The sequence below is a fragment of the Peromyscus leucopus genome, chromosome 4 (assembly GCF_004664715.2).
Source record: "Peromyscus leucopus breed LL Stock chromosome 4, UCI_PerLeu_2.1, whole genome shotgun sequence".
Taxonomy (NCBI): domain Eukaryota; kingdom Metazoa; phylum Chordata; class Mammalia; order Rodentia; family Cricetidae; genus Peromyscus; species Peromyscus leucopus.
Window position 1 is genome coordinate 119,625,430 of NC_051066.1, and position 13,235 is coordinate 119,638,664.

General features: G+C 38.9%; 1 protein-coding gene across 1 annotated transcript; it reads left to right on the top strand.

The window, feature by feature from the left end:
* The first annotated feature begins 11,845 nt into the window (after positions 1-11,845).
* LOC114703589 (ribosome biogenesis protein NSA2 homolog) lies at positions 11,846-12,693 on the top strand. Its single transcript, XM_037204402.1, is given in 2 exon segments — positions 11,846-12,386; positions 12,388-12,693. Coding segments are annotated over 2 exon segments (795 nt in total). The 5' UTR covers position 11,846; the 3' UTR covers positions 12,643-12,693.
* The last annotated feature ends 542 nt before the right edge of the window (positions 12,694-13,235 follow it).

A 13,235-nucleotide genomic window follows, 5' to 3' on the forward strand; every position in this document is an offset into this window, starting at 1 on the left:
TAGTTTCATCAGTCGAAGGAAACACTAAAGCCAACCAAATCATGAACCAAAATGTCCAAGAAATTTGGGACACCATGAAAAGACCAAACCTATGAATTATAGGGATAGAAGAAGGTGAAGAATACCAACTCAAAGGCACAGAAAATATATTCAACAAAATTACAGAAGAAAACTTTTCCAACTTAAAGAAGGAAATGCCTATGAAGATACAAGAAGCCTATAGAACACCAAACAGACTAGACCTCCCAAAAAAGTCCCCACGACACATAATAATTAAACAACTAAATGTACAGAATAAAGAAAGAATATTAAGAGCAGCAAAGGAAAAAGGCCAAGTGACCTATAAGGGTAAACCCATCAGAATAACACCCGATTTCTCAATGGAGACTTTGAAAGCCAGAAGGACCTGGACAGATGTAATGCAGACACTAAGAGACCATGGATGTCAGCCCAGACTAATATACCCAGCAAAACTTTCAATCATCATAGACGGAAGGAACAAGACATTCCAAGACAAAGCCAGATTTAAACAATATGCTGTATATAATGGACAAATGGCTGTTGAACTTCGCCAAGACAAGGCAAAGTTCAAACAAAGGAAAAAGACTGTTGAACTTTACCAAGACAAGGCAGGGCAGTCCTTCAAGATTCCTGCTTCACAGAAGAGTCTGACAGATATTCTGCAGGATGCAGAGGAAAGTGACTGATGAACTTTGCCAACACAAGGCAGGACAGTCCTTCAAATTGCCTGCTTCATTGAAATGTCTGCCAGATATTCTAGGCCTGTAGTCCAAAGATGGATGCCCCAACATTGCAAAAGAACTTTGGGTGACTGTCCAGGCAACTGGATGTCTCTGTTGTTAGGTAATATTACACCCTTCTGGGGTTTTTGATGGAGTTAAAGACTAAATAGTTAGTATTCTAGTTTTCCTTAATTATGATAGAAAGTAAATTAGGTATAAAACTTTGGATTCACTGAGATAGAATAGATAATGGAGTATATTCTCTAAATTTGTCAGACACAAATGGATTGGATATTGTGAATGTAATCCTTATTTGATAATTGTTCTTATTACATATAATATAACTGTGTTTAAGTTAAAACACTTTTTAAATTTAAACAAAAGGGGGAATGTTATGAAATATTATTTTAACTGATAAAGGTGTTTTATTTGTTTCTGTTGCTTTTGTTAGCAATGCAAAGACATGTTACATTTGTTTGATTAAATAAAATTAACCTGGGTTCAGGAGGCTGAGTCAGCAATTAACAGACAGAAAGGGGTAAGGAGGAACTAAGTGTAGTGAGCAAAAGGACTGCCCCTTTTTTAGAGAGACAGGAGCAAGGAGAGAAGATTAGCTATTTTCTATCCAGCCTCTCTGAGCTAGCAGGATTTCACCTCAACCTTTTAATCCTGAGTTCTATAGAATGATAGAGGTTTAGATAAAGTTTGCTTCAGCAGCTGTGATAGTCAGTGCCTGACGGAAAGGAATTCCTGCCTGGCTGCAGTCTATGCAGCTGAACCTCTGCTGAGAGCTGAGGAGTTGCAACTGGGGATTGGGACAGCAGTTGCTTAAGGTGTAGCCACTATATTGAATGCAAAACAACACTGACTATTTTTCATTATAATTTGCAAACTTGGAAACCTTCAACAATACAGATGGGGAAATAACATCTTCCCCTTCTGGCTAGTCATCCTCCTTTGGGGGCAGAGGGAGTAGGGAGGAACTGTGAAACTGTTTCCCTGTAACCAGGGGTGGGAAGGCTAGTCTGGGTCCTGAAGACTCGGCCACCATGGTGGGCCAGTTAATGGGATTCAAAACCAATGCAGTTTTGTGAGCAAACAGTTCCCATCTTTTACTCAAGGGCCATTCTAGAAGTCTAAATTTCAAATGCACTTCATTAATGGTTGGTTGCAGTTGTTAATTTTTTAAAGGATGCCTAATTGCAGTGTTGACAAAGTTATTAATAGTTCTATGATTATTCTTTGTAGCCTATGTGGAAATATTTGCTTTACCTCTTTAACATTCTGTGCTAGTATTAGTAGCTCTTATTCAATGTACATAAATATTTATGTTTTCCTAAAAATATCATGAATTATATGCAATCTTGACAGTCAATTATACAACACTAGGAAGATATACGTGGACAATACAAACACAGAAGATAAAGACCTTCATGTTAAAGCCTCAACCTGCCTCTGTACATTTCTTTTAGTCCCTGGATCAACATTCTATCTAACTGGATACACTTCTTTTGTCTACTCCCAAAGTCTTGTTTCTTTCAGAAATAAAAGGCTAGAGAATGCCATACCAAAATCAAATGAAGGAATCAGATTCTGCTTTGAGTCATTCTCACCCTTGCCTGAGGTTCCATCTGTGATATGATATAGCCAGTTACAGGTCAGTGACACATTTGAAAAAGAGGCAACATCCTTAAGACACTTGCCTTATTATTTTACTAGGTAAGATAAGCTTGCTGCTAGAGCACTGGTGTGTAGGAAAATCATATGATCCAGAGCACTGCCTCAATCCACCAACTCTTTCGTCACATCTGTGGTCAATAGATGCATGTTCAGAGTCCTTCATCTTTTGCACTGTAATTCTCACATGGGTTAAAAGAAGTTTGGAAGGAAGATTCTCCTGAAAGTCAAGGACCAGCTCTCTGTTAGAGCATGGTCTTCTTGTGAGAAAATTAAATCACATCTCTACATGTTCTTACACATGAGAGACTCTTTATAATTGTTCCATTGTTTTTATCCAGCCCCTAGATGTCACACTCAATACTCTTCATCTAATTGATGACATGTCAGTCTTAGGATATTCTGCAACCTTCCTTCATGACTGAGGTAGCCTTAAAATAGTTAAGGTGGGAAAATTTTATCTTCTGTTTATTTCCTGCATATGCCTTATCTGGCATTTTACCTGTATGCTTGGTTAACAAAATATGGTATTAGTTTATTCCTGCTTTATGCCTATAAAAACAGTCAATACCCTTTCCTTTCAAGGGGCTGGTTTAGAATCCTATGACATCTGTAACCTAGTCTTGTCATGATGGTGCCAAGGAATCTTGATTACCTGAATCTAGATGACAAGTTTAAATTATTAAGGTGTGTGTGTAAATGTACATAAAGAGTTAATAAAACATAAAAATAAAACCACCTTCTTATCCTGTATCCACTGGGTGCAAAGGCAATTTATAAATGGAACTAATTTCCATGGCTTGTGATGATGATTCCCTGTTTATTTGAGCTTGTTTTGATGTGGTAATGGAGAGAAATTTATCCTTAGGACAAGTGAAGCAGGTGTTTCCTTGTGGCTCTCAGATGTCAGTTGAATATTTCCATGATGTTTGTGGGCAGTAGCTAGTCAAAATGTAGTCATGACTACTGGCCATACCAATATCCTGAAATCTAGTATCTATATTAGCCTGGCCCTTTCTTGTCTCTCTTCCTCACTCTTCTGTTTACACTAATCTTCTCTGTCCATGGACTGTAGTCACCATACCCAGAGATCAAAAGAAAAAAAAAAAAGAAAAACAAGAATCCAGGCTCACCCCATGTTGACTAATGATTGAAAATATAGCTGCTATATAGAGTCAGGTCAATTGTGTAAGTGCTCAGTTGTTACAGAGAGGCTTCATGGTGTTCTGGTTGTTTCTGTTTCCATATTTGATATTCTGCCACCAGGCAATATGAAAACTCCAACTGTTTGTCTGGAATGGTTAACTCAATTATTTTGTATCCCAGATCTGCATCATTATCACCCACCATTTGCATTCTAACAGCATAGAAATCACGGTATTGCTTGTTATATCCCCAGCTACTGAATGATTTGAGTTTTCAGAGAGGCAGTGATGTACAAAATATAACTTTTTTTTTCTCAAAATTTCCCTCATAGTGATTTAACTAGAAGAATGAATACTTTTCCTTATAGCTCATAATTAAGAGCTATAAATTTCAAAATGGACCAACATTTTAAATAATGATATTTAAGCTGGGTTCTTAGGAGTTAGATTAAAGGGTTCAATTGAATATGGAGTTGATGGTATGGTAAACAAGTGTATGTGGCTGAAAAATGCCCAGGCTACTTGTGAAAAATCATACGGGAATTTCTCATGAACTTTATTTTCCACTTGGTGAGGTAAAATGTTAGTGACTCTTCTTCTATTTTCTCCATAGTACATGTCAAAAACTACCAGTGTAGTTTACAATGTCATGATAGTACAATTGTCCCATATTTTAATAGTGATGATCAACAATTATCAATTTACATAAGGATCATTGCAAAGAACTTCACATAATTCACTGAACTCCATCACCAGGTATTTTTACCACTACTTTGTTGTGGGTTTAGGGCTGGTTCAAAGGCAGAGAGATACAGATCTGAGAGTCATCAAATTCACCCAATTTAGAAGAATAACAAACTCTGCAACTTTCCAGACACTTAGAAATGAGTAAAGGCAACATATTGAAGGAACTATTTCCTTTAACTTAATTAGCAGAACTTGTCTTAGCTGAGAAAAACTCAGTTTTTTTTTTTTTTTTTTTTTTTTTTTGTTTTTTTGAGACAGGGTTTCTCTGTGTAGCTTTGTGCCTTTCCTGGGACTCACTTGGTAGCCGAAGCTGGCCTTGAACTCACAGATATCCTCCTGGCTCTGCCTCCCGAGTGCTGGGATTAATTTTAAAAGCACTTACTTTGTTAAAAGAGCATGTGAACTGATCTGATGTATTGAAATGTCCAGGACCAAGCTCCTGGCCACCAAGTTCTCAGGGTTATTTTAGTCTGCAGATTGGAAGATGGATGTTAGACAGTGACCCACTGGAACTCTGCACCATTAGAGAAGCTCTGAATATGCCAACAATGCCATGTTCACTGTGCATCTAGAAGAATGTAATAAAACATAGCTTAATGTTAAAATAACCATCGCTGCTAACTCCATCATATAGCGTAAAGCCCTAACTTCCCATGCAGCATAGGCACAGGTCATAAATGGATCCTACTTATTTTCTTTAAGAGGTCTTTATTCTTTTTCTAGCATTTTTATTTTTCTGCTGAAGCGGTTGTGATCACAGAAATAATGAAAAAATAGTGAAGTGTCTGTGTAAAATCAACTTTACTGCACAGAACCATCTTTTCTCAAAGGAAAGATGGATCAACATGGTTAGGACCCGGAATATTCAAAAGAAAGAAGTGAGAAATAATTTCCCATAAAGACCCAACTATTTCACTCTCGAGAATGACTGACTCACTTACAAAGTCTTTGAAACCTTTCCTCTCTGCCAGACCCTTTGCTGTGGGATATCCTTCTATGTGCTGTGAAGGTGAGTGGCTGTCCATGGTTGGTAAAAAAAAAATGCAGATTTAGCCAATGATGAGGCAAGATAAGGATTCGGTGGTACAATCAAACTGAGGACAGAAATGAAGAAGGGTGGAGTTGGGGCAGATGCCAGCCAGCCAGCCACTGAGGAAGCAAGACATGTAGAAAATGAGGTAGTGAGCCATGAACCACGTGGCAAGTTATAGATTAAAAAATATGGGCTAATTTAAATGTAAGAGCTAGCTAGTAATAAGTCTGAGCCATTGACCAAGCATTTATAATTAATACAAGTCTCTGAGTGATCATTTGGGTAGCGACTGCAGAATGGGTCAGACAAAGAAAAGCCTTCATTTACAACCCTTCTCTCTTTTCCCTCCATCCTCTTGCTGTAAAAGCACACTGGCAGAGGCGTGCAAGCCACCCAGGTGAGTCATATATGGAATTTCCACACCACTTTCTGGCAACAATGGAAGCTATATTCCAGTTTCATTATTAAGATTCACCAGTTAGGGACTTACAGACTAAGATTTTGATCATATATTTTGAGTTCTTTCTCCTATCATACTTCTTAGAATTACCATTACTGTGTTTTGGGGTGTACTGAGAATGACTAAGATCATGTTATACCTTCTAGAGCCACTTGGTTGTAAGTCATTCCAACTCTTTTCAGAATACAAATGTGATTGCCATGTTGGTATGACTAGGAGCTTTGACTTGCTTTGTGTACATGAGCCTGTGTTTGAGAGTTAAATGTTTATAAGAACACCATAAATTCTGAAGTCATTCCTTGCACATGTAGAGGTAACATGAGATCTGGACATAGATAGACAGAGTAAGTGCTGAAGTACTTTCAATGGAAGAGCCTGTCCAGCTTTGGGGTCATATGAACAATTTCTCAAACACAGAGGTGATGCTACCATTAGTCCCACAAGTGCAGTTCTTCTGAAAGAGACAGATCCTTGGACATGAAAAGGCCTTTTATCACTTTGAAAACTTTTACTACTGTGAAGAAGTAGACCTTTTGCACATCCTAATGATTTTATTAAGTGCTAAGCTAACTGAACTGACTCTTTTTTAGTGCCTGGCATAAGCCATATGACTTTTACACCTTTTTAAAGAGGTAGATATATTTAAATGTGAAATTATATGTAATGATAATAAAAGTATGGTTAATTAATTGTTCTTTTATTTTCCTGAAAAAATGAAAATGAGCATTTGTAATTATTGAACAGGATGCAACTTGTGAGTTGACTTTCTCAGAGAACCAGACCCCAAATTAGTTATTTGGAGAATAGGGTAGTGGCCAGCTAATTATTTCAATAATGACTGCAATGCAGGGCTATTTTTCCAAATGGATGGTGTTAGTATCCTGCAGCATACTAGAAGTTAGTTAAGCACTCATTCCAGATGGCTGTCCTACAGGCAAAGGGCTTGAGACCACTGCGCTGTAACTTTAGAAAACACCTTTGTGTGTCTCCATACAAATGAACACAGTGGAGCAACAGGCAGAAAAACATGCTGCTGAGTTGTCTTCCCATCAGTGGCAATCAGTTTTTACTGGGTTCCTGCAATGAAATAAATATTCGTATCCCCTAATATTTATAGGTTGGAATCCTAACCATAGTATGGTGGTATTTGGATGTGGAGCCTCTAGGGATACTTAGGTAAGGGATTGGAGACTCCATGAATGTTATTAGTGTCCAATAAGCTTGTTCCCTTTGCACTTTGTAAGGATATGAATTCTACAATGCAGTCTTTCCCAGAGCCTGACCATGCTCATATATGATTTTGACCTCCATCTTTCAAACATGAAAAATAATTTTTGTTGTTTGTAGATCATCTACTCTATGGTATTTTATTATGGAATCTTGAACTAAAATACTATCCAAACATTCCTCCTGTCCTAATTGTAACTAGCAACATACATTTGTAAGTGTGTCCATGGTAGAGATTAGTAACAAGCTTTGAGCCTACAGGTATATATTATATGGCCCTAGTCTATCTCACCTATAACTATTTCTGTAGGATATAGCTAGGCTTCTCTATCCCTCCATTTACCTATCACCAATCTATCTACAATATTAAACTAAATTCATTAGTATCTGTGGCAGATTGTATTTTCCAAAGGTGGTTGCAATGGTATCTCCCATCCTGCTTCTTACAATGTGGTTTCAATACCCCTGTTGAGTCTTATAGAATCTAAATATCCTGTCTTTGGATATGCATGTGCCTCAAATATCTGTGCCAATAAAGTATAACAAAAATGATATATGGCTTTAAAGATGTTTAGTTACATTCTATTGTTGTGACAAATACTGTGACCAAAATCAACTTAGTGGAGGAAAGCATTGATTTAAGTTCCAGGTCACAGTCCCTCATTGAGGGAAGTCAGGACAGGAATCCAAGCAGGAACCTTAAGTGGAAATCACAGAGGAATGTTGCTTGCTAGCTTGCTGGCACACCCATTCATAGCTAGATTTCTCAAACAGGCCAGGGCCACCTATCCAGGGAATGGTATCACCTATGGTAGGTTGAGTCTTCCCAAATCAACCAACAATCAAGACCATCTTCCACAGGCATGCCCACAGGCCAGTCTGATCTGAGCAATTCCTCAACTGAGATTCTCTTTTTAGGGACTCTAGACTTAATCAAATTGACAGTTCAAACTAACCAGGACAGAGGACTAGATCAAAAAATCTGCTGTTGATATCTACCTTGTTGTGGAACATTTGATCTTGGAACTCAATATCCATGAAGGAAACCCTACTTTCCCTACCCAGAGAAGCCACATGGTGAGTTCATGTATAAGTATCCAAGAAAACATAATGGACATGAGACTCATGATGTCTTTAGACAACTCCTGCCCCAGCCATTTATTCACATTCTTTGAATCTCTCCAGATGGGTTCTAGATATTGATGAGAAGGGATAAATAACTTCCATTCATGACCTACAATCTGTGAGCAGACTAAATGGTAGTTTTACACTACTAGTTTTGGAGTAATTTCTTACACAGCAACAGTAACTGGAGTTCTAGCAAATCTTCAAACAGACTTGCTGTGGATATCGCTCTATATAAATAAAATGCTGATTGGCCAGTAGCCAGGCAGAAAGTATAGGCGGGACAAGCAGAGAAGAGAATTCTGGGAACAGAAAGGCTGAGTCAGGAGACGCTGCCAGCCGCCACCATGAGTACCAACATGTAAGATACTGGTAAGCCACGAGCTATGTGGCAAGGTACAGATTTATAGAAATGGATTAATTTAAGATGTAAGAACTAGATAGTTAGAAGCCTGAGCCATTAGACCAAACAGTTTAAATAATATAAGAGTCTGTGTGTTTATTTTATGTGTGCTGCGGGACTGCCAGGGCTTGGCAGGAACTGGAGAGAAACTCTCGAGCTACACAGACTTGCTTGCAAGACTTAATACAGAAAATCACTATCCTGAGATTCTTTCATGGCCCTTAGAAATTCTAAAGTTTCCACAAGTTGGAGACCTCATTGGGAGCCAACAAATAATTACATAAGGTCAGAATGTCCTAAGATAACAACATGGCCCATGTTAAAGTCATTAATTTTTAAAAATAAATAGTAGTCTCTTTTTAAGACAATCCTTCAGTCTTGTTGTCTTAAAAATGCCTTCTCTTTGATGGAAACATTAAGAGAAAGATGCATCCTCTCTTCCTAGTACAAAAGTGAAGGGCCCCTGCCACCTCTGACCTCTTTCTCCATGTCATAATGGTTGAGTTCTCATAAAGGGCACTGGACATGATCACTAAGATTTTAGATGAATTGGGTGCTGCAAATGCTTTGGAAGCCAGTCACAGCACCCATAGCACAGTGCTTTATCAGCAGAAAGAGCCACTGAAGTTGTACTGTTTAGTGAGCTATGAAAAAGGAAGCCTTTCTCCATATATATATTTATTTATATATATATGAATGATGTGGTAAAAAAAAAAAAAGAGTTACTAATTTCCTGTCCTCCCTTCCTCCACTGTCCTACATGTTCTGGCAGATGCTCAAAGCATTCTTTGGCCTTTTTTTATTTGCTTTGCAGGGTCCCTAGTGGCTCCTCTGTAAGACCAAGGGAAATCCACAGTGCTGTATTCACCTCCACATGATGAGACCCACCCTCTTTTCATACAGCCTTTCTCCAAATCTACCTCTGTGAGTTCAGTGATAAACAACACCCACACATTCAAGTGTCCCCACACATTCTGTGAACCCCAGTGAGGCAAAGGCGTCTTCAATTTCCTTTTCTCGTAAATCCGAGATGATACATGATTTCCTCCTACATGAGCCCACAGAGAAAGTGCATTTTGTTTGAAACTAGACAGTCGCTTCCAAGGATGACAGTTTGATTTTAATCCCCAGGAGTCAGAGAAAGCAATCAAAGCCAAAAGCAGATACAAGACTCTCACACTGTCAGGACACCAAACAGGGTCACTCTTAGGATCAGCTTGTCCTAGAGGCAAGAAGGAAATGCTTGATGAAATGGGGAATTTCAGAGGCAATAGACAAGACACCTGCATTATGGATAGAGTCCCCCTGGGGAAAGCACAGGAAATGTTCAGTGGCTAAGGAATAATTTAGAAAAAAAGAAAACGCAATAGGCAGCAATAAAATCCCACAACAATGACTACATAACTGCTCATTGGTTCCTGTTAGTCCACTTAAATCCAGCCAGGTTATTTAAGAAAGGGTATGTAGATATTATACACATCCCAATCCAGGGACAGCAGTGGAGATATCATTTCATTAGGTTTTACTGACACTGTGACACATATTAAGGCAGTTTTTAACAACATGTGATTAATAGAAGAGAGCACTAGATTTAGTGGAAGAATACTCCAAAACTAAATTAACTCTATTTAAAAAAAAAAAAATGAGAGTCTCAAAAAAAAAAAAAAAAAACCCTACATAATGGAACTCTAGTATCCACTCCTAGCTCCTGGCCCACTGAGACCTCTACACAATCGCCTTAATCTCTGCTTTGTACATGCCAGCAAAGTCCACAAACTCTCAAGTTTTCTGTGAATTTCTGGGAAGGGACAAATGTACTTATGGTATCCTTGACCTGGGTTCATCTTCCATATGCTTCATTTTTTCTAAGCCCTTCCAACTCAAAGATAAAATCAAATGTCTTGTCTAACACATGAGATGCCTATTTTCATCATGCATTATCAGGGAGGAAGTCCATGTAGTTTCATGTAGAAAGCAAGGGTTTCTACTCTGTGCTTTTTGACAATATTGCCATCTCTTAAGTCTTCCTGCCTCTCTTTTGTCACAATCATCTATGGAGTTGAGTCTTCTAATGATTCCATCTTTTCCTCTCCTCTCCTCTCCTCTCCTCTCCTCTCCTCTCCTCTCCTCTCCTCTCCTCTCCTCTCCTCTCTCTCCTCTCCTCTCTTTCCCCTCTCCTCTTCTTTCCCCTCTTCTCTCTTCTCCTCCCCTCTCCTCCTCTCTCTTTCCCTCCTCTCTCAGCCTCTCTTCTCCCCTCTCCTCCCCTTCCCTCTCCTCTCCTTTTCTTTTATCTTCTCCTCCCTGTCCTTATTTCTTTCTACAAAGCATTTTAATCCTTCATTTTGTGGGCATACTTCAGCAAATATAAATTCCTAATAGAAACTTAGTTCTGTAAATAGCTAAAGTCCTAATTGCAACTGGTAAGATATTGAAAGGCCTGTTTTCATATATGAGCAACAAAAAAGATGCTCCTCATCTTGGTGTTTAAGTTTCTCATCTTTAAAATGGCAAGGTTGGATCTCAGTCCTCAGTTTTGTTATTTTTCATGTACCCACTGGGAAGCCAACACTGCATGTGGATAGGAAATGTCAGCATATTGGTGTATGGATAATTAACAGATCTACTGATTGTGTTTTATGTGAAATGTGAAATTCAAGGAAAACACTAAGGGATATTAGCATTGTTAAGCAATGTCCTGTACCATTTAAAATATATGTTCATTCTTGTTTGACCACTAATCACCTGTGGAATTTTGGGTTAGTAGGTCAACACATACTAGCTTCATTCTTTTCAGTTCTGTGCTTGTAACCTGCTGGGTGGGATTAGCATCAGTGATTACTGTACCATCCTACAAGCACTTTTAGTCAACTGTTTCATATGTTATACTAAAGCTGTACCAGCACCCTATGATTGTAACCAGAAATAACTAAAAAGAAATGCATAACATACTCATCAAAAGATGCTCAAGAAGGTTCCTGGAAGCACTCTTCATAGCAGTACAATAAAGGTTTACATGGTGCTCCCCACAAAATGTATTTGCATCTTGACCCCTAGAATCTGTGTGACCTGAGTTTGGAAAGGGGATCTTTGTAGTTTTAACTAATAAGGATCTTGAAATTAGAACGTCCTATATTGCCAGGATGGATCTGAACCCTGTGACAAATATCCTCTTGAGAGACAGTTAAGAATGAAAATGGCCTTATGTGAAGTGGGCTCGTGGACCAGCAAGACCCAGAATGTTTTTGGCACCCGGGAGGTCGCGGACGGCTGCTCCGTGACTGTCATCATGCTACAAAATGAATATATTGAATTACAACGTAAACGCTATGGATATCGTTTGGATTACCATGAGAAAAAGAGAAAGAAAGAAAGTCAGGAGGCCCATGAACGTTCAAAGAAGGCAGAAAAAAAAAAAATGATTGGACTGAAAGCTAAGCTCTACCACAAACAGCGTCATGCCATGAAAATACAAATGAAAAACACTATTAAGATGCATGAAAAGAGAAACACCAAACAAAAGGATGATGAAAAGACCCCACAGGGGGCAGTACCTGCCTATCTGCTGGACAGAGAGGGACAGTCTAGAGCAAAAGTACTTTCCAACATGATTAAGCAGAAACGGAAAGAGAAGGTGGGGGGGGGATGGGAAGTCCCTCTGCCCAAAGTTCGTGCCCACGAAACAGAAGTATTGAAAGTTATTCGAACAGGAGAAAGTAAAAAGAAAGCATGGAAGAGGATGGTTACTAAAGTCTGCTTTGTTGGTGATGGTTTTAAAAGAAAACCTCCTAAATATGAAAGATTCATTAGGCCAATGGGCCTGCGTTTAAAAAAAAAAAAAAGCCCATGTCACACATCCTGAGCCGAAAGCTACATTTTGCCTGCCAATACTTGGTGTGAAAAAGAATCCATCATCCCCATTATATACAACTCTGGGTGTGATCATCAAAGGTACAGTTATTGAAGTGAATGTGAGCGAGCTGGGCCTCATGACACAAGGAGGCAAGGTTATTTGGGGAGAGTATGCCCAGGTTACCAACAATCCTGAACACGATGGGTGCATAAATGCAGTCTTGCTGATTTGATAATGACTTCTACTGAAGACTACCCACCTTTAGCAAGACACCATCACTGTGGTTTGTGACTACTACCAAGCTGTCCACCCTCTGCAGTCATGAAGGGATATTTATTACATTGGAAAGAAAAATAAAAACTGCTCAGTTTTACAGTTAAAAAAAAAAAAAAGAATGGAAATGATGGGAAGAAGATAAGATCACACAAAGAGAAAAGCGGAATGAAGCCATGCAGAAGTTAGAAGGGGCAAGGGATGGTTTGTCTCTGGAGCTTAGAGTGAATCAGGCTATTCCAGCAGCTTGAGTTTGGACTTCTGTCTCCCAGAGCTGCGACAGGATACATTTCTGCTGTTACAGTAGTCCTGGGAAACCAAGCCATGTCCCCAAATGAAGTCCACAATTCTGAATATTAAAAAGCCTGATGCCAGCAATAGTTTCTGGTGGGAAAACTGTTTGGAATAGCATTTCCTGGGAGACAGGTGGATTGAGGTGGAATAAATACATGTGCGAGTGCACGTGTATGTGTGTGTGTGTGCATGTGTGTGTGTGTGTGTGTGTTAAAAAGAGACAGAAAGACATAGATTACATGATTATATGGTGGAACA